The following is a 27,423-nucleotide window of genomic DNA, read 5'->3' on the forward strand; positions in this document are numbered from 1 at the left end:
CTGCTTGTCAAGTGACAGACGGACTATTGGGCCAATCAAAGTGTGGGGATCTCATCCTACAAAGTCACTGGACCTGACAGGGTCCGTGGTGGGACAATTGGAGAGGCCGTTCGTTTTTTGGGGAGATGTGAGTAGGTTAGTAGTGCATGCTACAGCAGTAGCGTGCATTCGTTGAAAATGTTACTTGCGCTGTCACACTTAGCTGAGCTGCTTGAGCAGTGTAGCTTAGTGAATAAACACCTAACTGTGATCCAGATGTAGCCATCAAAAGAGCTATAGGTTCCCTACCCCTGCTCTATAGGATCCAGAGACTTCCCTCTCCAGAGACTTTGTTTTTGTATTTTAATTTCATTTCACATTAGCTGTAAACAGTGATGCTTACTACTGTAAAGTTTCTACATGCTAAATCAATTTCTAAACCTTACTTTACTCAACTTATAAATATAAGGTGACTGTTTTACAAATAACTGTCTTTAGTCCGCGAACCCACTTATAAGACCCTCAAGTGCCTTTGTGCAGCAATTTCTTGGATCCATCATTAAATCCTAACCAAGCTTGGAGGTGAAAATTGAATAATAATGGAGAAGTTTTACATGGGCATACATCTTCTTGATCCATATAATGGGAGAATTTTATAGGAAAGCTGAAGTGAAAATAAACTGATGAGAAACAATTTTATCTCTCCTCCTACTCCTAAAAATGATTGTATCAGCTAAAAAAGAAAAAAAAAAGTATGTTGTATTATCTCATGACCGATACAGTCTTTCAGTGGCCCCGAAGCTAAAATATATGAACTATTGAACTTTTTTATGCCCTGCACTCAGAAGCTAAATTAACTGCTTCACTTTTCAGCTCCTTGAGGCCTCTTTTCAACGGGCAGTTCAACTGTGTGCTCAGCAAGCAGCTGCCAGGCAGCAGTGAGCAGTTACTAGGCAACAGCAAGCAGTTGTGAGTTTGAGAGACATTTCACTGCCTATCAACTGCCTGTGGAAAAGAGGCCTAATTAATGCACTTCTTGATTGAATTTGTGTAGGAGTCTAACATCCTCTACAATTTTTTGGCGGCCTAAAGGGGGAATAGTATTTAACGTCGCCGGGAACTTGTGCAGGAACAGGATAAGCTATACCAGCTGTATCCTGCGCCCAAGTCTCCCGTTCCTCTCGTACGCCAGCATACAGTATATATTTTAATCACATTTCACTTGACTTATCTGGCGTACATACTAAACTCCATTACACAAGATCCAAATGAAAATCCATTAATCCCTTTTAATTCCTGGTTGTAATGCAACAAAACAAGACAACAATGAGGATGAATACTTTTGCAAAGGCAATTTAAACTACTACTATAGTCAAACTAAAAATTCAAATGAAATACATTGCGTGCAATCCAATTAACTTTTTCTCCTTAGTTTTCTCCTAGAGGATATTTTACCTTATAAATAAAATGCCCTTTAAGCCACCAGCAAGCAAGAAAATAATTTTGACAGCACTTTTCTTTACTTGTTGGTTCTTTTTCAATTGCAAAATGCAAAAGTTATTGTAAAGTGAAGATGAAAAAATGATCTTCTAAAAGAAAATGTGAATTGGATGGAGCCCATTATGTTTAAGCACTTACTTGTGAAAGTCTTTCTTCTGCTAGTTACCTTCAAGGTCCCTCCCATTTCTCGTTCTTTTTAACCATTTGAGGACCCACCCTTTACCCCCCCTTAAGGACCAGCGCTGTTTGATGGGATCTGTGCTGGGTGGGCTCTGCAGCCCCCAGCACAGATCAGCGGGCACGCAGAGCGATCAGATCGCCCCCCTTTTTTCCCCCCTATGGGGATGATGTGCAGGGGGGGTCTGATCGCTCCTGCTGGTGGCATGTTGCGGGGGGGCACCTCAAAGCCCCCCTCCGCGGCGACATTCCCTCCCACTCCCTCTCCTACCTGTCCCCCCAGTGATCCGGGCTGCACAGGACGCTATCCGTCCTGTGCAGCCAGTGACAGGACGTCCTCTGTCACATGGCGGCGATCCCCGGCCGCTGATTGGCCGGGGATCGCCGATCTGCCTTACGGCGCTGCTGCGCAGCAGCGCCGTACAATGTAAACAAAGCTGATTATTTCCGCTTGTGTTTACATTTAGCCTGCGAGCCGCCATCGGCGGCCCGCAGGCTATTCACGGAGCCCCCCGCCGTGAATTGACAGGAAGCAGCCGCTCGCGCGAGCGGCTGCTTCCTGATTAATCAGCCTGCAGCTGGCGACGCAGTACTGCGTCGCTGGTCCTGCAGCTGCCACTTTGCCGATGCACGGTATAAGCGTGCGGTCGGCAAGTGGTTGATATTCAAATGGCCCATCAGTCCAATTTTTTTTATTACAAAGTGCATATGCACTAAAAGAAAATGTGCACAAGCCCTTTCTTTCACTGGGCAGCCACAGTTTCAAACTCGTGCATGCTCAGTTGCACTTGTTCACAGCCCAGTGAACTTCCGGGACTCTGTGAAGAGAAAACTTTGTGAAGTGGGAGGGACCCTGAAGACAATGACAAACAGGAATCGTGCCACTAGCGAGTGCTTTGGCACACCAAAGTTTTTATTTTTGTTTCGGCACCCCTCAGGTGGACTTTAAATCAGGAAAAGCTGCACATCATCCTAAAGGTAGTCATACTGTATTACTTTATGCAGTAAATGATTGAAGTCTATCGGATATCAAATGTTTACCAACTTGCTCTACTTGATATCAGACCCTTCAGTAGAGATCTAGTCTAATATCAATAGCATCACAGCAGCTGTGCTTCCCTTTCTCCTATGTTTTCCTGGCTAGGAGAGAATGACGTTTCCCAATATCTGTTCATCAAAAAGATTTATCATGAAGGGGCCTATACTTTCAATAGAGCTATAACTTTTTGTTAGATTCAGTGTTTTAAAACTAATGTCTAACTTGTTACAAATATTTCATATATTATGTCCATTATATGACAGAACAGTCCAATGAAATTATGCTTAAATGCAGATGAATGTCTTTACCATTAGATATACATTGCCTGCTAAGGGTCAACATGACAATCCAAGATTATTTTTCATGCAGAATTAATCCTATAAAAATCCTGCTTGTGGTGTTGGGGTCACGTATGGTCATCTTTCTAAAGGACAGAAAATCGAATTATTCCATGCCCATTAAAAAGGAGACATTACAGAGCCATAAAACGAAAGAACTTTTAGAAGAGCTTTTAGGTATGCTCAAACTTTTCGCCACCTGAGAGGCAAATGCACACCAGGTCGGTGGGGAGATTGTACCAGATACCACTCAGGTTTGTGGCGCCTTGTAGGACTATCACCCTCCAGAAAAATGGGGAAAAAAAACTAAACCTCCACCCAGATTGGGATACTGAATTTTTTGGAGCTGGAGACAACAATAATTGTGAAAATAATTAAAGCCAGCTTAAAAATAAGGAAAGCAATGGGCCTACCGACCCATAAATGACACCATGAAAGTTATACAAAGGTATACAATTTATTTAGCTCAAGAAGACAATGCGTTTTGCAGGACTTCATCAGGTCAACAAGAGCCCAGTGGTAGGACTCTAATAACTAACATGAGGTACATAGTTATTAGATAACCACTACTAGGCCATGGAAGATGCTACAGCACCACAAAAGATGCTAGCTCTATATAAATCAATAATAATAATAATTGCTCTGATAAAGAGGGCAATTTAAGTTCCACAAAATGAGATTTCCTCCTTGATTACATTTATAGAAGTTGTCCTTAATAAATTGTATACCTTTTATGGTGTGTGAATTATAGGAGAAAAAAAAACACCAATTTCCTTCTGTTAAAAGTCTGCATATGCTCTACACAAGTTGCCACAAACGAATAACCAACATCACGGAAATGACTTTACCAGCGAGAAAGACAAACTGCAATTTTTTTCTAACTACGTCATCTGCATGCTGATATTGCAAATGACCAACTCTTGTAAATACTGCGTTCTGCATTCTGTAGAACAATGTAGTTTAAATGACATCGTACACACGTGGACAACTGCATGATATCTGCCCAACAGTCGTCTGATTTGATCTGCCAGATGGATCGGGCAAAACGTCCGATATTGGTCTCACCTTGTTGACGTATGGCTACAGTTTTGAAACATGATTGTTGTCCAATACGACAATCTGTCCATCATAGGACATTTCAAGCAACTTTTTGTTGAGCGTGTGTACGTAGCTTTAAACTGGCTTTAAATAATCAACATAATCAATAATCAAACAATTGGCACCTTTAACATTTCAAAATAAAACAGTTGGATTGTGGGATTAACTTTGCATGAAAACCTTTAGACTCTCATGCAACATTTTCTAATATGCACATACTGTATTAAATATGATGCAAATGATCAGGTGATCACACCGACCATGCGTCTCCATATTACTACTGCTACATGTAATCAGCATTATTGTTGCGCACATAACAAAACAGTACATTTACATGACAGAACTAATGACGAATATATACAGGAGTCAGAAATCTACCTGTCCTCATTGGTCTATGGATAGGTGCTTCATCATCTGCCTGTGCCTGCTAATCATAACTGAATACAAAGAGCATTGTTACAAACAGGAAAAGAGATTTTACAGTTATATTACTATAAAACGAAAAAGCAAGGAAAAGAAAATGACGAAAAACTAATATCACTGCATAGATATGTTGTGGGTTAATTTGTACAGGGTTATTAGGAAAAGACAGGCTGACCAGGGCTTAGCATCTGCCATGTGACAAAAATAGATGGGCTCAAGAGAAAAGACTTAGCTACTTGGCTATTCCGTCTTAATACAATCAGAATTAAGCGGAAGCTGTGCTTTTTGTTACTAAGTCCTCAGTCTGTATAAATTGTTACAAGAAAACATGACTGAAAGTGTTAAAATACACATTCCTTGTTGAGGGTCATTATGCAGATCTTGCTGATCCACTCCCTAATTTTCATATTTATTTGTGGCTGTGTAAGTGGTTTATATAGGACAGTACAATCAGCACTGAGAAAGGCTGGGAAACACAGTCTATAATGCAAGCATTGTCTTCGAGACTGTACATCCCAGCCTTTATGCCAGGAGGAATCCTTCTGAAATATCTATAACTTAGAGTACAGGTAGGTTCTAAAATCTACGAATTGCATGGGATTCTGGATCACCACAGCTCCCAGAGTTTAAAGGAAAGGTTCAAGCAAAATAAAAAAAGGAGGTTCACTTACCTGGGGCATCTACTAGCCCCATGCAGCCATCCTGTGCCCTCGTAAAAATGTACGCATTGAACCAGTAATGCGTAAAATGTATGTGTTAATGTTCCTGCACTAGCGGAAATGCGTAAAAATGTACGCAATGCGGCCCCGCCGACCTCCGAGGTCGGCAAGCTGCCAGCGGGGGACTGGAGCAGCAGTGAGTGACTACGAGGGCACAGGATGGCTGCATGGGGCTAGTAGAAGCCCCAGGTAAGTGAAACTCTTATTTTGCTTTAACCCTCCCTTTAAAGGACACAAGACTCGAGAGGCCTATGGAGGCTGCCATATTTATTTCCTTTTAAAGAGACTAACAAAATGTTCAGCCTTATTTCTTCTATCCTATAAGTTCCTATACTTGTTCTAATGTGGTCTGGATTACTGCAGCCTTTTCTAGTTGCACTGTCTCAGTAATATATCTAATCTTCTTTTGTCAAGCTTTGTCGATCCAGGGAGGAATGGGCTGCCTGTTGTAATTGGTACAAGTTATGCAAGTCCCCTGCAGGCTCTGTGTACTTCGTTTATTCCTCACAGACAGCGTCTCTGCTCTCAGTTTCATCTTGTCTGTGATGCAGTTTGCGAGGCTGAGGGGAGAGGAAGCTGCCTGTCACATGCTGAGAAACTGTGACTAATCCCAGACTGAAGTGCAGAAACTTGTAGTATACTGTAACATGAGATACACATACAGGATCTTCTCAAAAAATTAGCCTATTGTGATAAAGTTCATTATTTTCTGTAATGTACTGATAAACATTAGACTTTCATATATTTTAGATTCAAATACACACAACTGAAGTAGTTCAAGCCTTTTATTGTTTTAATATTGATGATTTTGGCATACAACTCATGAAAATCGAAAATTCCTATCTCAAAAAATTTGCATATTTCATCCGACCAATAAAAGAAAAGTGTTTTTAAAACAAACAAAAAAAAAAAAGTCAACCTTCAAATAATTATGTTCAGTTATGCACTCAATACTTGGTCGGGAATCCTTTTGCAGAAATGACTGCTTCAATGCGGCGTGGCATGGAGGCAATCAGCCTGTGGCACTGCTCAGGTGCCTTAATTGAGGCAAGTGAGGCCTGCAGTTCTTTAGATGTTGTCCTAGGGTCTTTTGTGGCCTCTCGGTTTTCTCTGCGCTCTTGGGGAAATTTTGGTCGGCCGGCCACTCCTGGGAAGGTTCATCACTGTTCCATGTTTTTGCCATTTGTGGATAATGGCTCTCACTGTGGTTCGCTGGAAGAAATGGCTTTATAACCTTTACCAGACTGATAGATCTCAATTACTTTTGTTCTCATTTGTTCCTGAATTTCTTTGGATCTTGGCATGATGTCTAGCTTTTGAGGTGCTTTTGGTCTACTTCTCTGTGTCAGATAGCTCCTATTTAACCTCCCTGGCGGTCTATTAAGATCGCCAGGGAGGCTGCGGGAGGGTTTTTTTTAAATAAAAAAAAAAACTGTTTCATGCAGCCAACTGATAGTTGGCTGCATGAAAGCCCACTAGAGGGCGCTCCGGAAGCATCATTCTGATCGCCTCCGGCGACCAGAATAAACAAGGAAGGCCGCAATGAGCAGCCTTCCTTGTTTTGCTTACATCGTCACCATAGCGACGAGCGGAGTGACGTCATGGACGTCAGCCGCCTCCGATCCAGCCCTTAGCGCTGGCCGGAACTTTTGTTCCGGCTGCGCAGGGCTCGGGCGGCTGGGGGGACCCTCTTTCGCAGAGCGGCGGCGATCAGGCAGCACACGCGGCTGGCAAAGTGCCGGCTGCGTGTGCTGCTTTTTATTTCATTAAAATCGGCCCAGCAGGGCCTGAGCGGCGACCTCCGGCGGTGATGGACGTGTATATTCGTCCATACCGCTGAGGAGGTTAAGTAATTTCTTGATTGAAACAGGTGTGGCAGTAATCAGGCCTGGGGGTGACTACAGAAATTGAACTCAGGTGTGATAAACCAAAGTTAAGTTATTTTTTAACAAGGGGGGCAATCACTTTTTCACACAGGGCCATGTAGATTTGTGCGTTTTTTTCCTCACTAAATAATAAAAACCATCATTTAAAACTGCCTTTTGTGTTCAATTATGTTATCTTTGACTAATAGTTAACTGTTTTTGATGAGCAGAAACATTTAAGTGTGACAAACTTGCAAAAGAATAAGAAATCAGGAAGGGGGCAAATAGTTTTTCACACGTACGTACGTACATACATACATATGTATATATACACCGTCTTTCCCCCGAAAATAAGACAGTGTCATTAATTTTTGTTCTAAAATATGTGCTAGAGCTAATTTTCAGGGATGTCTTATATTTCTATCAGGAAGTGTCTCTCAGCAAACCATTTCCTTTTCCTTTATATTGTGCTGTTCCTGAAATTATAGGTATGCTGCTGTACTGATCAAACACCTGCCCTGTCATCCGTGCACACAGCTAATAACCTTGCTGTGTGCTGGAGTAACAGGACTGGTGCCCAATCGGCACTGCACCACTGTGTCCTTGCTTGCTGGCTGCCTTTTCCTCCTCTTTAACTTCGGGTAGGGCTTATTTTGGAGGTAGGGCTCATATTTAAAGCATGCTCAAAATTCCAGCTAGGACTTATTTTCAGGGTAGGTCTTATTTACAGGGAAAGAGGGGTATATATATATATATATATATATATATATATATATATATATATATATATATATATATATATATATATATATATATATATAGCAAAGTGGGACCCAGGAGATCCTAGTGACCTGCTTGGTACGTTTTTTCTTGTACAAATCGGACAGTACAGATCCTCTAACAATGCAGACTGACTGGCTGCCCTGATGACCCTCTGCCTCTTTTAGCCATAGATCCTAAAAAAGTATGCAGATCAGATGTTTCTGGCTGGATTAGGCAAATGCTTGTTTCCGTCGTGTGACTTAAATGCTACGGATATCAGAAAGATCGGCGGGACACCAGGCAACTAGTATTATCTTAAAGAAAATAAATATGGCAGCCTATGGGTGCAGGGGGGCCATGACTTGTCACTCTCCTTTCTTCCAATACAAGACAAATAGACAAGACAAATAACATTTATATTGCGCTTTTCTCCTTGCGGACTCAAATCGCCAGAGCAGAGCAGCAGCCACTAGGGCGCGCTCTATTGGCAGTAGCAGTGTAAGGGAGACTTGCCAAAGTTCTCCTACTGAATTAGTGCTGGCTTACTGAACAGGCAGAGCCGAGATTCGAACCCTGGTCTCCTGTGTCAGAGGCAGAGCCCTTAACCATTACACCATCAGCCAACTACATACAGCCCCCTCTCTTTCCACGAAAGCATGTGCTTTTGTCTACACCCTTTATACGTGGGGGAGGTAGGTAGGTATACAGACTTCTAGGTTCCCAGAATTTTCTGCAAGGAAACAATGTCTTCAGTGATAGGTGATGATTACGCAACGTTAAAGATGGGCTATAGCAGATGTAGAGCTTTTCAGATTCATCGCTACTGTATCTGTATGTGGGCTTTATTTTAGTCAAAAGAGTGAAGTCAACTTTACTTTGGGCCTCTGAACTCACACGACACACTAAATGGGAGATATGCTTTAATAGAAAAACATGTGCAAAAATGCTAATACACGTGAATGGCATTGAGAGGAGAAACATACATGAAACAGAATTATCATTTTGCATAACAGTTTGTGCTCAGCCATTGAGCTTTCATAAATTATTATTGGAAATGTGCGTAATCTGTAATATCCTAAATGCTTTATTCTATAATTCTTCCCACAGGCTGTAGTTACACATTTGAGAAATTTAGAAAACTGGACGTCAGTTTAGTCAAATAAGACTCAATATAAAAGAGGTTCCCCTTTAATGAGTAACAATTACTCAGGGGTCCTGCAGGGGGCAGCATTCATCAGGCATCTTTAGTGAGTCTTCTGGTGATCTGGACAGATCCATAAATACCGCCGTTCTCCACCTATTTGTCACCCGTAGCAGAAAACGATATATCCACCTGTAGTGCCATCAGCAGGGGCCTGGGTCAAATATAAGACTTAAAGCTGGTTCCTAAAAAGAGAAGAACAGGTTTATGTATGAGAAATGAGGGTGGGAGTGGCAGTTACAAAACTAATTTACCAGGGTATTGACCATTGAGTTAAAGTTTCAGTATGCAGCAGTAGCCAAGTTATGTTAGTAAAGAGACTATACAGTCTAAATAAACAATTTATGAATCACATTCTTTTAACTTTGTGTTGTCACAGGAAGTCTATGCTCTTGTGTTAGAGCTTGAGGAAATTAACTGGGAGCAGGCCACCTTCCAACAGCAAATCGAAGCTGCAGATGAAGCTATCAAAAGTTATCAAGGTCAAATAAACAGCACGACAGCTGAAGTAACGGCAGCCTAGGCAACCAGCACAATCATCCACTGCAGCCATTACCTGTCCAGGCAGGGGTCTTGTCAGAGATGGCATGATCCGACGCACTTTGCAGAGCTCTGCTGCCACAGGACTTCCAGCGCAACTGTTGCCTGACCTGGTAACCCTATAAACAAATGGATAACCTCCTCTCCTGGTGCAGTGATAGAGGATGATGTCCCTGGGTTCCTGGAAACATCACTCCACACAAGAAGAGATCGAGTGCTGCCTCTCTTTTCCACGTACTTCGGGCTCAGCTCAAAGTCCTCTCCTCCTCCATAATTTCCCCCTTTAGCCGCAAATTCCCCTGCTCTAGAGTTCTGAATTCTCTGGAGGCTCCATCCTTCCTGGTTGCTGCGCCCCCTCACTGCGTGACCTGACTTTGCAGGTTAGAGGGTGATGGCACATAACCCTCTACCACTACTCTGGAAGATCGGGTTATCCACTTGTCTCTAGGGTTCCTAGGTCGGACAACAGCCATGGCTGTACAGGTAATGATGGCTTCCACATTGCACTTAATGTCTGGAGAAAGTTTGTCATTGTAGCGTACATTCAGACTATAAGATGCACTTGATTACCCCCCCCCCCCCCCCCCTTCACTTTAGGGGGAGAAAAAGTGCATGTTATTGTCCAAAAAATATTGTATATAGCGGCACAGTACACCCATGTACTCAATTACTGGCAACAGGTTGTGACCCAACCATCCAGCATTTCTGTAAAAAAATTACTACGAAGTAGCTATGCTGTCACAGAATTAAAAAAAAAGAAAAAAAAGAAAAGCAAATTGAAATAACGTTTGCCAAAACTCTCTGCAATGTATATAGCTGAATCAAGGAAATAGTTTTTCTCAAGTGATGTTAACTTTCACTTAAATTTTAAATAAAACAAAAATGCAACAGAAAAAATGGTATGCCATTTTTACTCAGTTTACCCTTCTTGATATCTAAACCGTGGTCCAGTTGAAGCCAAAATGCAGATCTTGAGCTTCTAAGGTAAGTGCTATTTCCTCAACGAAAGTATGCTGGAGCCACTGGAGAAGTAGCTTGCGGTATCGCTCATGGGAAAGTCGCAAAGGATTCCCTCTTCTAGGGGTGAAAAAAATACAAAAGGATTAGAGAGAAAAGCCATAAACCTGTAAACAGCAGCAGTTTTCAAGGTTAAAGGGTGCCTGAACCGAGACTACATCTATAAAACTACATATGCCAGCATGTGTAGTACGGGGTTGTTATACTTGCCTGTCCTTCGGCTTGGATGAGCTCCTCTATTGCACCTCTCTGCCTCCACATTAGTGGCTCTGACTGGAGCCAGTCGCATGGAGGAATGGTACTTTGTCTACTTGCAGTACCCGGTATTTTCGCACTCCCGCTTAGCTGTGCAGTGCTGGGAGTGTTCTGGGCAAGAATCAGTAAAGTGCCTCTCGTTCTCAAGTACACATGGCCAGAACGCTCCCAGCCTTGGTTGCTGCGTGGAATAAATGGATCAAGGAGTGGACAGAGCACAATATTCTCCTTTGTTGAATAGGTATCCAGAGTCGTAAAACGGAGGGGAGCCCATCCAAACCAGAGGACAGGTAAGTATAGGGCCGATATGCTGCACACACTTAAGTGTAGTTTTAAAGACACAGTTTCAGTTAAAGTGCCCTTTAAAGCCCTAGTTAGGGCTTGTATTTTTGTGAGGAAAGTATCAATTTCAATGCACAAAGTTTTGTGCATTGTGTGTAAAACCATTTTTTTAGTACAATGTTTAGCTGGACTTTTAATGCTAACTTCCGGTGTAAAGGTTATATGTAGCTTGGTTAGACTGGACAGCGGTCTATGAGCTGTCAAAACCTCCACCCCCACCCCTCAATCACCCATAAGTGGTATTCAACAGATGAGTTGGAAGGGTAGACAAGTAGTCTTTTCTTGTGAACACAGGGCTAATTTGGCCAACCTCTTCTTTGTGCCCCATATAAGAGAGCAGAGGCAGAGGGTAGGCAGTCAGGTGAGAACTGTGTGGAGTAAGAAACGCCCACTCTGCTGGCAGCTTTGTGCAATTATCTCTGTATTATGTGGCAGACTTACTTTAAGCCAGGGTCTGTTTCCCCATATTCATCCAGATAGGGAGCAGGAGATATACAACCTCTGGTCTTCGCTTCTAAAATGACTACTTTACATTCTCTTATCCTGCAAAAAAGGAAATAAACACAGGACATATTTAAAAAAAAAACAGAGATGAATTATTTGCCACAAAATAAACATATCCCCCGATAGATTTTACAAAATAAATACTATACCTGGTATTTTCGCCACTCTGGAGTGCCATTTTTTTGTGTTTTTGTACTAAAACTCCATGCAAAACACAGTTCATCAGAAAAGCATATTATTTAGTGAGGTGTGTGCAAAACTGAAAAAACCTCTTATGACTAACAAATCTAGATTAAAAAAAAGGTTTTTTTTTAATATACTCTTACATTAGCAGCTCCTCATCTCATAACAGCTCTCTGTGATGCTGCAAATATACAGAACAGGAAATTAGAGCCAGAAGAGGGCAGGCTTGGGCTTGAAAAGACATCAGAGAAGACAGACTCAGCTATAATGATTCCTGAGCAAAGCCAGACTGAATGGTCAGTCAGGGATTTTATCAGGGCTGGTAACAAGCAGGCTGAGCAGTGAAGGAGGAAACCGAGAGCAGGGTAGGTGTTTTCTCTAATGTTCCCACTGATATATTTTCCTTCAGATACACTTTAAAGGATAAGCGAGGTGAGCAATTACATTTATTTTTACTTACCTGGGGCTTCTTCCAGCCCCTAGAAGTCATTTGGGGATCTCCCCGTATCTCCAAACTTCTCCTGTGTCCTCCGGGTGCTGTATTCTACCAATGATGTGGGCGCGCTTGCACACAAAGAGGACGCCGACCCATCGGGGGTCAGCAATCCTCAAAGACTGCCAGTACGACAGTAGAGAAGACCGGAGCTGCAGTGAGGGATCCAAATTCTAAAGGGCTGAAACAAGCCCCAGGTAGGTAAAGATTGAATTGCTTGCCTCACATATCCTTTAAAAATGTACCCGGGATGGGGCAGGAGAAAAGAAAAAAAATGTATAAATACCTGGGGCTTCCTCCAGCACCCTCCAGGCTGATCACTCCCTTGCTGTGATCCAGCGCAGGCGCAATCTGGTGGCGCGCACTTCTGTGTCTGGGAGCGTTCTGTGCAGTAGTATGCCCCAGACCAGAGGACTTACCGGGGCATATTGCTGAAGATTCAGGAGGTGGCGGAAGACAGTAAACGAGCAATCAGATTGGAGGGGGCTGGAGGAACCCCCAGGTATGTATAACATTTTGCTCCTGACCCATCTCAGGTTTCCAAAATAGCCCAGACATATACAGTGGAGGAAATAATTATTTGACCCCTCACTGATTTTGTAAGTTTGTCCAATGACAAAGAAATGAAAAGTCTCAGAACAGTATCATTTCAATGGTAGGTTTATTTTAACAGTGGCAGATAGCACATCAAAAGGAAAATCGAAAAAATAACCTTAAATAAAAGATAGCAACTGATTTGCATTTCATTGAGTGAAATAAGTTTTTGAACCCCTACCAACCATTAAGAGTTCTGGCTCCCACAGAGTGGTTAGACACTTCTACTCAATTAGTCACCCTCATTAAGGACACCTGTCTTAACTAGTCACCTGTATAAAAGACACCTGTCCACAGAATCAATCATAGAAAAAGATTCATGCAGGATCTTCAGGTACAAAAATATCAAAGCTTTATTGACACAAAAATAGATAATCTATTAAAAATATCTCTGTGGAAGGTTCCTTGTAGATATTTCCAACACAGAATTCAAATATACATATAGACTTAGTTGTAGACTGAATGCATTTTATAGGAAAGGCAACGACACGTTCGTTTCGGGTGTACAAGACCCTTCATCAGGCCAAACTGCAGAAAGTACTGTCTACAAAAAAGCATAAAATAAATGTACATTAATAACATTAATATAATGTATACAATGATCCCGGCACCTCACAGAGAAAAGAGCCCGTAAGTGAACAGAGTGACAAAGTGTATCCACTGGATCCCATAAAAAGAGGTCTCCACATTTGTCACAGAAAAGGGAAATAATTGTGTCAACACAACAGAACATGAGGATCAGAATCGAAGTAAATGAGTAGAGTCAAGCATAGCTAGAGCCAAATGGATCAGTAAATATCGGTCCATTGTATGCTGACTCCATAGACAATAGCAAGTTTTGAAAGAGGTGACAAACACCTGAGGTCTATAAATATCGGCCTCATAGTCACTAGATCAAGGAAGTTCAGAGTGCATGATATAAAGCGTAAAGCTGTATTACTGCAAACCTGTTAGTTCTGTGGATAATGCATGATCAGAGCACCATCAATACAAGGAGACATCTGAACCGACCAGATGTACAATACACCTTTAAGAGAAGCCATAAACTGTCATAAATCAGCAGTCGGTGGTAAATGATACAAGATAGCTACACCCCTATACTTCACTAGAGCCAAAACCCCATAGGAACGCCGGGAAATTGTAGCCAATGAATTCACACTAAGCAGGAAATCTCATACTATAAATACCCACTGAATATATAAGAAAAACATGACTTCAAATCACGAGCCAACATAACCTAGGCATGACATCACAAACGTCACAAACAATAGTATTTTACCATATTCCTAAACTGTCCTAATCAAATGATATATAAACAGGTAATGGAAATAAGTCCTGCAGGCCACCAATCACTAATACAAACAGGCTGACCTGCAAGGTAAATTATGCAGAGGTCCCCCCAGCTCCATAGCAAATATATATATATATATATATATAGGCGGGCAACCAAGCACGATAAAGAAGATATAGTATATATCATGTGGATGAAGGTACTTACAGTTCCAATGGCTGACATGTCACAAAGTGGACATCTCTTGCTGCAATGTTGGAAGTGCACAAAGGAATGGCCGCACGCTGTTTAAATATCGTCCTGGCGTGCTAAAAAGTAAAGTGCGCATGCTCCGACATTAGGGGGCGTAGACAATACTGATCACTGCGTCCGGCATCAATTCCAAGCCAAGCCGGAACGCAGAGGAAGAAGTGACGTCAGCAGCCTACCGGAAGTGATGCATATCGCATCCCTCCGGTATTTAGAGCAATACAGAAGGCCGCTCATATGCGGAAGACCGCCCATATGTTGCGCTGGAGCGCAAACAAGGAAGTGTTGCCTCGCATGGCACTAAAGCCAATGCATAGGGCAGCCCATATATCGCGCAAGAGCGCAACCAAAGAGATACTGCTTCACATAGCGCTGAAAATCAATTACAAATACCCCATTGTCATACCACCATAGATCATAGGTAATTGAGGCAGGCTAAAATGCCTCAGCGCACATACACATTAAGAAATACCCTAGTGCACATACACCACAAGAAAAGATGATCCAATACAACTTTGATATACGGCTACTAGGCCACTATCTATCGCCTATACTGCAAAGCCTCACCACAGACTTGTAAAGGTTCCCGAAGAGCTGTATCATATAGAAGGGTCACACAACCTAAGGAGCGTAGGCTAATGAAAAGGGGACCTCCTACCTCGTCATGGCATCACTCCATACATGCAAATCACACAGAGCCCACAGGTTACATGTACAGCATCTGTGGAGTAAAAAAGAAAGAGAAAGGAACAACATAAATATCACAATTGATCAATTGAACCATTAATAAAGTAGTCATTGAGGCCTGTATTCCGCATTCATACCCCAAGGGGCTAAAGTTTGTAAGTTTTTGATCCAGCGGGCCTCCTTACGTATTAAGCCCGCTTCCCTGTCGCCACCCCTTCTCGGGGGGGCAACAACCTCCAAAACAAAAAAGCGGAGCTGGTTCGCTGCATGACCCATCTGCACAAAGTGACTAGCAACGGGTGAATCAATATCAGGGGGGGCTTGATTCCGACGGTATGCTACATTAATTCTGGATCTATGTTCAATGATCCTTTCTTTGACAGCTCTCGTGGTTTCACCCACATAGAGTTTTCCACAAGGGCATTTAATGGCATACACCACAAACGAGGTCTCATAGGTAGCATAATGTTGAAACCTCATTTGATGACCTCGCATTGGGTGGTTGAAACTCCGCCCCTTAAAGACTAATTGACAGCAAGAGCAATTTAGACATGGAAATGTCCCTTTTCTAGCCGGGGCTAAAGTGGTTTGCAAACTAGTCCTGCCGGACCCCAGATCTGCCTTGACTAGATGGTCTCTTATAGATTGGGCTCGCTTATAAGCAATCATGGGTGGTAATGTAAAGGCTGGAACTTCAGGGCCCTTGGCTCTCAAAACTGACCAATATCTTTTGACAATGTTTGACACCCGGGATGAGATCGTATTGAATGATGTAGACAAAATCATACATTCGCAGTATGATTTTGTCTACATCATTCAATACGATCTCATCCCGGGTGTCAAACATTGTCAAAAGATATTGGTCAGTTTTGAGAGCCAAGGGCCCTGAAGTTCCAGCCTTTACATTACCACCCATGATTGCTTATAAGCGAGCCCAATCTATAAGAGACCATCTAGTCAAGGCAGATCTGGGGTCCGGCAGGACTAGTTTGCAAACCACTTTAGCCCCGGCTAGAAAAGGGACATTTCCATGTCTAAATTGCTCTTGCTGTCAATTAGTCTTTAAGGGGCGGAGTTTCAACCACCCAATGCGAGGTCATCAAATGAGGTTTCAACATTATGCTACCTATGAGACCTCGTTTGTGGTGTATGCCATTAAATGCCCTTGTGGAAAACTCTATGTGGGTGAAACCACGAGAGCTGTCAAAGAAAGGATCATTGAACATAGATCCAGAATTAATGTAGCATACCGTCGGAATCAAGCCCCCCCTGATATTGATTCACCCGTTGCTAGTCACTTTGTGCAGATGGGTCATGCAGCGAACCAGCTCCGCTTTTTTGTTTTGGAGGTTGTTGCCCCCCCGAGAAGGGGTGGCGACAGGGAAGCGGGCTTAATACGTAAGGAGGCCCGCTGGATCAAAAACTTACAAACTTTAGCCCCTTGGGGTATGAATGCGGAATACAGGCCTCAATGACTACTTTATTAATGGTTCAATTGATCAATTGTGATATTTATGTTGTTCCTTTCTCTTTCTTTTTTACTCCACAGATGCTGTACATGTAACCTGTGGGCTCTGTGTGATTTGCATGTATGGAGTGATGCCATGACGAGGTAGGAGGTCCCCTTTTCATTAGCCTACGCTCCTTAGGTTGTGTGACCCTTCTATATGATACAGCTCTTCGGGAACCTTTACAAGTCTGTGGTGAGGCTTTGCAGTATAGGCGATAGATAGTGGCCTAGTAGCCGTATATCAAAGTTGTATTGGATCATCTTTTCTTGTGGTGTATGTGCACTAGGGTATTTCTTAATGTGTATGTGCGCTGAGGCATTTTAGCCTGCCTCAATTACCTATGATCTATGGTGGTATGACAATGGGGTATTTGTAATTGATTTTCAGCGCTATGTGAAGCAGTATCTCTTTGGTTGCGCTCTTGCGCGATATATGGGCTGCCCTATGCATTGGCTTTAGTGCCATGCGAGGCAACACTTCCTTGTTTGCGCTCCAGCGCAACATATGGGCGGTCTTCCGCATATGAGCGGCCTTCCGTATTGCTCTAAATACCGGAGGGATGCGATATGCATCACTTCCGGTAGGCTGCTGACGTCACTTCTTCCTCTGCGTTCCGGCTTGGCTTGGAATTGATGCCGGACGCAGTGATCAGTATTGTCTACGCCCCCTAATGTCGGAGCATGCGCACTTTACTTTTTAGCACGCCAGGACGATATTTAAACAGCGTGCGGCCATTCCTTTGTGCACTTCCAACATTGCAGCAAGAGATGTCCACTTTGTGACATGTCAGCCATTGGAACTGTAAGTACCTTCATCCACATGATATATACTATATCTTCTTTATCGTGCTTGGTTGCCCGCCTATATATATATATATATATATATATATATATATATATTTGCTATGGAGCTGGGGGGACCTCTGCATAATTTACCTTGCAGGTCAGCCTGTTTGTATTAGTGATTGGTGGCCTGCAGGACTTATTTCCATTACCTGTTTATATATCATTTGATTAGGACAGTTTAGGAATATGGTAAAATACTATTGTTTGTGACGTTTGTGATGTCATGCCTAGGTTATGTTGGCTCGTGATTTGAAGTCATGTTTTTCTTATATATTCAGTGGGTATTTATAGTATGAGATTTCCTGCTTAGTGTGAATTCATTGGCTACAATTTCCCGGCGTTCCTATGGGGTTTTGGCTCTAGTGAAGTATAGGGGTGTAGCTATCTTGTATCATTTACCACCGACTGCTGATTTATGACAGTTTATGGCTTCTCTTAAAGGTGTATTGTACATCTGGTCGGTTCAGATGTCTCCTTGTATTGATGGTGCTCTGATCATGCATTATCCACAGAACTAACAGGTTTGCAGTAATACAGCTTTACGCTTTATATCATGCACTCTGAACTTCCTTGATCTAGTGACTATGAGGCCGATATTTATAGACCTCAGGTGTTTGTCACCTCTTTCAAAACTTGCTATTGTCTATGGAGTCAGCATACAATGGACCGATATTTACTGATCCATTTGGCTCTAGCTATGCTTGACTCTACTCATTTACTTCGATTCTGATCCTCATGTTCTGTTGTGTTGACACAATTATTTCCTTTTTCTGTGACAAATGTAGAGACCTCTTTTTATGGGATCCAGTGGATACACTTTGTCACTCTGTTCACTTACGGGCTCTTTTCTCTGTGAGGTGCCGGGATCATTGTATACATTATATTAATGTTATTAATGTACATTTATTTTATGCTTTTTTGTAGACAGTACTTTCTGCAGTTTGGCCTGATGAAGGGTCTTGTACACCCGAAACGAACGTGTCGTTGCCTTTCCTATAAAATGCATTCAGTCTACAACTAAGTCTATATGTATATTTGAATTCTGTGTTGGAAATATCTACAAGGAACCTTCCACAGAGATATTTTTAATAGATTATCTATTTTTGTGTCAATAAAGCTTTGATATTTTTGTACCTGAAGATCCTGCATGAATCTTTTTCTACGGTCCTTTCTATAATGTACTAAGTCTTGTGAAAGGGTGGAGTGGACGACCCTCAAAAGGACGATAAGGTTTTTTGTCTTTTCCTTTTTTTAAAAAAGAATATACTCCCAACTACATTTAAACCACAGAATCAATCAAGCAGACTCCAAACTCTCCAACATGGGCAAGACCAAAGAGCTGTCCAAGGATGTCAGAGACAAAATTGTAGACCTGCACAAGGCTGGAATGGGCTACAAAACCATTAGCAAGAAGCTGGAAGAGAAGGTGACAACTGCTGGTGCGATTGTTCGAAAATGGAAGGAGCACAAAATGACCATCAATCGACCTCGCTCTGGGGCTCCACGCAAGATCTCACCTCATGGGGTGTCAATGGTTCTGAGAAAGGTGAAAAAGCATCCTAGAACTACACGGGAGGAGTTAGTGAATGACCTCAAATTAGCAGGGACCACAGTCACCAAGAAAACCATTGGAAACACATTACACCGCAATGGATTAAAATCCTGCAGGGCTCGCAAGGTCCCCCTGCTCAAGAAGGCACATGTGCAGGCCCGTCTGAAGTTTGCCAATGAACACCTGAATGATTCTGTGAGTGACTGGGAGAAGGTGCTGTGGTCTGATGAGACCAAAATAGAGCTCTTTGGCATTAACTCAACTCGCTGTGTTTGGAGGAAGAAAAATGCTGCCTATGACCCCCAAAACACCGTCCCCACCGTCAAGCATGGGGGTGGAAACATTTTGCTTTGGGGGTGTTTTTCTGCTAAGGGCACAGGACAACTTAATCGCATTAACAGGAAAATGGACGGAGCCATGTATAGTGAAATCCTGAACGACAACCTCCTTCCCTCTGCCAGGAAACTAAAAATGGGTGTTCCAGCACGACAATGACCCAAAACATACAGCAAAGGCAACAAAGGAGTGGCTCAAGAAGAAGCACATTAAGGTCATGGAGTGGCCTAGTCAGTCTCCGGACCTTAATCCAATAGAAAACCTATGGAGGGAGCTCAAGCTCAGAGTTGCACAGAGACAGCCTCGAAACCTTAGGGATTTAGAGATGATCTGCAAAGAGGAGTGGACCAACATTCCTCCTAAAATGTGTGCAAACTTGGTCATCAATTACAAGAAACGTTTGACCTCTGTGCTTGCAAACAAGGGTTTTTCCACTAAGTATTAAGTCTTTTATTGTTAGAGGGTTCAAAAACTTATTTCACTCAATGAAATGCAAATCAGTTGCTATCTTTTATTTAAGGTTATTTTTTCGATTTTCCTTTTGATGTGCTATCTGCCACTGTTAAAATAAACCTACCATTGAAATGATACTGTTGAGACTTTTCATTTCTTTGTCATTGGACAAACTTACAAAATCAGTGAGGGGTCAAATAATTATTTCCTCCACTGTATAAGAAACACAAAGGCTATTTTTGAAATTTCTCTCTTTCAGGGGAAAAAAACAAAACAAAAACAAAAAACAAAAAGCAGCCTGGTTATATGTTTTGCACTGTACATACATGTTTATCTCAAGTCACCTCAGGTACACTTTAAGGGGTAAAAACCCCGCAACTTGAACTGGTTCATACTTTTTTTTTTTTTTAAATAGCAGAAATAATTTCTGAGGTCTGCTGACTGTATAACAAAATAAACTGTTATGATCCTGTTATAAAACACAAAGCAAAAGAGCTTGAATCATGTGCTGAAGTTACTCACTTGAGGAAAATGCACAAATCAGCTCCACATCTCTGTGAGTGCGCTGTACACGCCCCCAGCTCCTCCCCATTCACGATCTCCTGACAGCAGGTATTGTGAGAGCAGAGGATTGCCCCACACAGCAGGCACATCGCTGGCTGTTTATGCTCGGTATGCTGAGACTTCGGGCACCTGAAAGAAGCACACAGGTATGAATGACAGGGAATACTGGACTCCATAGTTACAGAGCTCATCAGAGGTGGGCAAAAATTAGAGGAAGAAAACAACCACTAACAGATAAATCCAGAGCTGTGGAGTCGGAGTCGAGGAGTCAGAGCAATATTGGGTATCTGGAGTTGGAGTCAAAGAGTCTGAGTTGGAGCCATTTTTGGTATCTGGAGTCTGAGGGGAGTCAGTGTTTCATAAACTGAGGAGTCGGAGTTGGATGATCTTCTCAAAAAATTAGCATATTGTGATGAAGTTCATTATTTTCTGTAATGTACTGATAAACATTAGACGTTCATATATTTAGATTCAAGTACACACAACTGAAGTAGTTCGAGCCTTTTATTGTTTGAATATTGATGATTTTGGCATACAGCTCATGAAAACCCAAAATTCCTATCAAAAAATTTGCATATTTCATCCGACCAATAAAAGAAAAGTGTTTTTAAAACAAAAAAAGTCAACCTTCAAATAATTATGTTCAGTTATGCACTCAATACTTGGTCGGGAATCCTTTTGCAGAAATGAATGCTTCAATGCGGCGTGGCATGGAGGCAATCAGCCTGTGGCACTGCTCGGGTGTTTTGGAGGCCCAGGATGCTTCGATAGCGGCCTTAAGCTCATCTAAAGTGTTGGGTCTTGCGTCTCTCAACTTTCTCTTCACAATATCCCACTGATTCTATATGGGGTTCAGGTCAGGAGAGTTGGCAGGCCAATTAAGCACAGTAATTCCATGGTCAGTAAACCATTTACCAGTGGTTTTGGCACTGTGAGCAGGTGCCAGGTCGTGCTGAAAAAAATGAAATCTTCATCTCCATAAAGCTTTTTTTGTGAAGAGAAAGTTGAGAGACGCAAGAACCAACACTCTGGATGAGCTTAAGGCCGCTATCGAAGCATCCTGGGCCTCCATAACACCCGAGCAGTGCCACAGGCTGATTGCCTCCATGCCACGCTGCATTGAAGCATTCATTTCTGCAAAAGGATTCCAGACCAAGTATTGAGTGCATAACTGAACATAATTATTTAAAGTCTTACTTTTTTTTGTTTTAAAAACACCTTTCTTTTATTGTGGAAAAGGAGGCACAGTACCTGGCACCAAATGCAGCAGGGCAGACGCACCGGAGATGGGAACCAAGAGCGTGCACGTCCAGAAGACAGCTTAGGATCCAATGAAGTAGAAAACAAGGAAGGAGGCACCGCTTCTTTTGTAAAATCCCTTTAATCCGGTGGGGGAAGATGCAGGTACATGGCAGTGGGGGCAACAGATGCCTGACAGCTGTTTCGCTGGTTTAAACCAGCTTCTTCAGAGGCAGATTGTACAATCTGCCTCTGAAGAAGCTGGTTTAAACCAGCGAAACAGCTGTCAGGCATCTGTTGCCCCCACTGCCATGTACCTGCATCTTCCCCCACCGGATTAAAGGGATTTTACAAAAGAAGCGGTGCCTCCTTCCTTGTTTTCTACTTCATTGGACCTTTCTTTTATTGGTCGGATGAAATATGCTAATTTTTTGAGATAGGAAATTTGGGTTTTCATGAGCTGTATGCCAAAATCATCAATATTCAAACAATAAAAGGCTTGAACTACTTTCAGTTGTGTGTAATGAATCTAAAATATATGAAAGTCTAATGTTTATCAGTACATAACAGAAAATAATGAACTTTATCACAATATGCTAATTTTTTGAGAAGATCGTGTGTGTGTGTGTATATATATATATATATATATATATATATATATATATATATATATATATATATATATAGGGAAAATTTTTAGTGTACAGTTGTATTCATGTGTTTTCCAAAATAAAAAATTGGTATAGATGGAAATGCTGCAATTGTATTGTCACGTTTGTGTGTTGTTTCATCTTTGCAGCTCAAAGTTAGATTGGAAGCAAGCACTGCATTAGCCGCTGCAGAAGTCACTCAATCATTTTAAATATGGATGAGCGAGATTAGTTTTGAGAGACTTAAAAAACTGTCCTGACATGCACAGGCAGCAGCCCAGAGGATTAATGTACCTATATCAGCAACTCTTGTTGCTGCGCTGCCGGCTGCTTCCCATCTTCCCGACAGTTCCGCCTTCACATCCGGAAGTCAGAAGCATGGAGAGGAGTGTGTGTTCACTTAGCCCCCCCTGTGCTGCGGTCAGTGCCCCTGTACCAGCCAGGACAGTTTCCCTTCTTGCCCAAACTAGATTTCAATAAGCATGCCAGAAAAAAAGGTAGAAAGTTTCATTGAATGTAGGGACCATAACATAGGGAAAATCTACCACACTTCTCACAAATTTTTCAGAACGTTTTTTTCAGTTTTCATTGAGTTGCTTAAAGGAAAAACTGTAAATTGTAAAATACATAAAGATGTAGGTTTGTATCAGTGTACTGCAACTATATTTTTTCTTATGTATGCTTCACTTACAATAGATATAGTAAAAATCATGCTGGTTTTGTAGTAGTCCATGCCCTCATGGGGTTTTTCAGGATTGTATTTATTTGCAAAAGCACTTACTGAATGGCAGCTGTTCAGTCCAAACAAACAAATAGGGACATTGGCCAGCATCTTTATACATTTCCTTTCCAGGGAGCACTTTTGAAAAGAATAAAGGAAATGCCATACTGAGAATCCCACGAGGAGAGGGACTGGTAAAGAACCAGTCAGATTTTTACTACCGTAAGTAGTAACTACTGTAAGTGACAGATATATAGAAAAGAAAAAGTAATTTAAAGTGCATTTTACTCTGAGATTAACATATGTTGTATGTGTGTATTTACATTTATTTCACATTTAACAGGTTTTCGTGATAGTAGTCCTCCATGGTCTATCTCCATCCAAAGTATAAAAGAGCTGATCAATGTGAATGAAATTTCTCCCACTGGCCTCTCGCCTCTTCTATCATGGACGTGTCGCATTCAATGAGGTGCTATTCATGCTGAGTCAATGCAAATTGTAGACATCTTGGAAATGGACAAAAGGTGGCAGATGCTGTGTGAGTGGCCAACTTCCAAGCTGCATACATTTGCATCAATTCTGCATTATTTGCAACTCACTGACCACCTATGCTCAGCTGTGATTTACAATAGTTCTTTTGCTTGCCTTAAAAGGTGAAAAACTGAAGTATACATAATGGATATTGAATGTTGTATATACCATAATTTTTGGAATATAAAACACTCCAGTATATAAGACGCACCTAAGTTTAGAGGGCAAAAACCAGGAAAAAAAAATTATATACATACACGGTAGACATGGTGCGCCTATATTCCAGGAGTGTCTTGTGGATGTTCTCCCCCAATTGTCCTCCTGTGTCCCCTTCAGTCCCCCCCATATGTCGTCTCTGCTTCAGTGTCCCCTCCTGGCCCCCCACAACTCCTTCACTCCCCCGTGTCACCCCCGCATGTCTCCTCCACTCCCCCTAGCCCCCCTGCATGTCCCCTCTGCTCCCTTGTGTAAAATCAATTAGCGGCAGCGCAACCAATTCCACAGTGTTTGTATTAGCGGGCGATGATTATTTATTAAATAGAATAGGGAATATTGCGCTCCAATGGATCAGTCACAAATAACAGGGGATCGCAGCAATGATTAGGGTCACTCCACCCTTAATACAACCTTTATCCACACTAGATCACCGCGCTCACTTGCCCTGTAAATAATCAGAAGATGCACATAGTGCCAAGTACAGTCTGCAACTGGCTACAGTGAACACCCCGTGCCGCACTCCAGGGGGTAGTGCCACCACCAAAATAAGGGTAAAAAACGTTCAGCTCCCCCTTTGTGGGTGCACTCACCAGAAGCGCGTCTTTTTCTATTGCATATCACATCCACATCCGTAAGTAAATCCAGCCAGCCAAGGAGTAGGATCAGCGTATGACAATAAAACTCTTTTATTTAAAAGTTTTAAAATGCAGGCTTACAGGCTATTTCATTACCACTCCGTCCGCGGATATCATAGAGCAGCACGAATACCCTCTCCTGCCTTTACTTCCTCAATGACGTCAGAGCGCCTCCGACTCTGCCCAAAGCCCAAAGTGGAGTCGGAGGCGCGCTGACGTCATTAAGTAAAGGCAGGAGAGGGTATTCGTGCTGCTCTATGATATCCGCGGACGGAGTGGTAATGAAATAGCCTGTAAGCCTGCATTTTAAAACTTTTAAATAAATGAGTTTTATTGTCATACGCTGATCCTACTCCTTGGCTGGCTGGATTTACTTACGGATGTGGATGTGATATGCAATAGAAAAAGACGCGCTTCTGGTGAGTGCACCCACAAAGGGGGAGCTGAACGTTTTTTACCCTTATTTTGGTGGTGGCACTACCCCCTGGAGTGCGGCACGGGGTGTTCACTGTAGCCAGTTGCAGACTGTACTTAGCACTATGTGCATCTTCTGATGATTTACAGGGCAAGTGAGCGCGGTGATCTAGTGTGGATAAAGGATGACTATTTATTGAGGAGAAAAAGTAACTCATATTCCAAAAAATACAGTACATCTTCTGCATAATCTGAAACAAAAGAAACCTGAAATAACTGAGCTTCTCACCTGAAACTGGAGACTTTGTTGAGCAACGTGCTGTAATTTTCAGGCAGTCTTATTAAAGTGGGGCGGCTTCTTGGATACCTGTAATCATTTGTATGAAAAATACACATATGAACATAACATTCCCTCTTCCTAGAGACAAGCTGACAACTGAAATTGCTTTAGAGAGAACCTCACCTGAGACTTAGTGATTTACCAGTGACAACGCTCAGAACGGCAGGATCAGAGCAAAATCTAGTAAACAGAGAAAGTGACAGGTCATTGCTGTAGACTTAATCATAGTAAATTCTTAACTACATTTCACAAAGCACGCTAAAAGGATCAGATGCACTCATCAGATTGCAATTTAAAATGCCTCTACACGTAGTCCCCCGAGTTACAAACACCCGACTTATGAATGACCCACCGATACAAACGGTCTGAAAATGTAAAATTTGATTCTGTGGGAACAAGTGAAACATTTTTTTCCCCCAAAAGACCTTGTAGTTTGAGACAAGCAATATGAAAATCCAAAGATGTTTTTTAGCTGGTAAAATGACATTTTGCTGTTGTAATCTGAGGGCACAGAAGAACAGAGGTGACAAACGGAGATACTTAAGGTACAGGGGAACAGAGGTGGCACAGGTGATAAAGCACCGAGATCACGGATTGTGTCTGTAAACTGTCTGCTCAAGAGAAATCTCTGGAGGAGCATGTTTAATATCTTGTAGACAAGTAACATACAACTTGCACACAGTCAAACCATACCTCTGTAACAGTGGTTTCATAGTGACCCTGTTTTCCTCAAAGAGGAGAAACAAATTGGTAGGTAGACAGAGGTAGCTGCACAATGCCTCAAACTGATCTTCCAGGTTCACTGCAGAAAAAAAAAAAAAGAAAAAAAGGAGGAAGAATGCAAGTATTGTGAAACACAACTTACTAAAAACACAGGCATATTACAAGGGACCTGTCCTAATACAATACTGTAAGTACTTATTTAGATGGCCATTATAAAGCTTCGTACACACACCTGACTTAAAATCGGCTGAGTCGGCAGATAACGATGTGTACATGGCCTAAGAAATCAAGGTTTGCACCATTTAAGTTCAGCCTCACAATTTTATATGCATAATTGTAAATTTGTATTAATTAGTAGGACTGAGCAACTTCAATTTTGGGAAAGACAAAATGGCCTCAGAGTGTGTTGGGGGGAGGTGCTGTGCAGAGGTGGTTACCTCACCACCCACACTTCCGCCTTTACAGCAGAAGCTTTGTTTTAGGAAGAGTGGTGAGAGGTTGTGGCAGCTAAGGCGAGTTAACATCTGCATGGCTCACCCCTCACATGCTTTTTCAGTCTGAGGGCTGGTGCACACCAAGAGTGCTCCTGAGCGCTTTTTAAAACGCGGCTAATGTATCTGAAAGGGATGGAACACACCAGAGCGATGTGCTTTTTTCCCCAAACACGGGTCCTGCAGCATTTCTGAGGCGATTCAGCCTCAATGTTAAGTATAGGAAAGTGGAAAATCACTAGATCAGAGCGATATTCCAAGAGTTTTGTTACAAAAGCTGTTCAGTTACAGCTCTACTGTGATAAAAAAAATGCTACACCAAAATGCTCAAAAAATTGCTAGGCATGATTAGGAAATTGAATGGAATAGAAGAAAAAAGCGGGGCACCTCTCCTGTAAAAAATCCCTTTATTTCGGTGGGGGAAACAGCAGGTACATAGCAGTGGGGGTATTAAGTGTCTGACAGCTGTTTCACTGGTTTAAACCAGCTTCTTCATCAGGGAATGTGCCTACAGGTGCCGGATGATGGAAGGGCGGCTCATTCCCCTCCCTTCTTCCCTATGCAGAGTCCCAATGAGAGTGTAAATGAGAGGTTACTCACCCTGCTCTTTGTATTCCACCGACGAGATTTCCCTTCAGGGGCATGCTCTAGCTCACATGTGTCGAACTCCAGGCCTGGAGGGCCAGATCCATGCCAGTGTTTAGGATGGACTGAGAAAGATAGGAATGTGTTCTACCTGATGGACTACACCTTTCCTGAATCAGACCCATCAATTCATTTGAGCTGTATCAAAAATGTGAGGATCTCGGCCCTCGTAGGACCGGTTTGACATCCCTGCTCTAGCTACTTAGTACTGAGGTTCTGCTAGGTACCTAATATTGAGGGTACTTCTGTCTAATAGTAAGAGACACCTGTAGCTACCTGTGATGGGAATGGGAAGTAAGGG

At 42.3% G+C, this 27,423-nt stretch overlaps 1 protein-coding gene across 2 annotated transcripts in view; it reads right to left on the minus strand.

Annotated features, from left to right (window-relative positions):
* Positions 1 to 8,807: 8,807 nt before the first annotated feature.
* UBR1 (ubiquitin protein ligase E3 component n-recognin 1) overlaps positions 8,808 to 27,423 on the minus strand; it is a 171,566-nt gene continuing 152,950 nt past the window's right edge. For both annotated transcript variants that reach the window (XM_068254146.1, XM_068254145.1), the window contains 7 exons: positions 25,957 to 26,065; positions 25,387 to 25,443; positions 25,213 to 25,290; positions 20,476 to 20,646; positions 11,697 to 11,798; positions 10,565 to 10,718; positions 8,808 to 9,286 (listed from right to left, as the gene is read on the minus strand). In XM_068254146.1, coding sequence (XP_068110247.1) covers positions 10,577 to 10,718; positions 11,697 to 11,798; positions 20,476 to 20,646; positions 25,213 to 25,290; positions 25,387 to 25,443; positions 25,957 to 26,065 — 659 coding nt within the window. In that variant the 3' untranslated portion in view covers positions 8,808 to 9,286; positions 10,565 to 10,576. The remainder of the gene's footprint in view (positions 9,287 to 10,564; positions 10,719 to 11,696; positions 11,799 to 20,475; positions 20,647 to 25,212; positions 25,291 to 25,386; positions 25,444 to 25,956; positions 26,066 to 27,423) is intronic.

This window comes from Hyperolius riggenbachi, chromosome 9 (genome assembly GCF_040937935.1).
Source record: "Hyperolius riggenbachi isolate aHypRig1 chromosome 9, aHypRig1.pri, whole genome shotgun sequence".
Classification (NCBI taxonomy): domain Eukaryota; kingdom Metazoa; phylum Chordata; class Amphibia; order Anura; family Hyperoliidae; genus Hyperolius; species Hyperolius riggenbachi.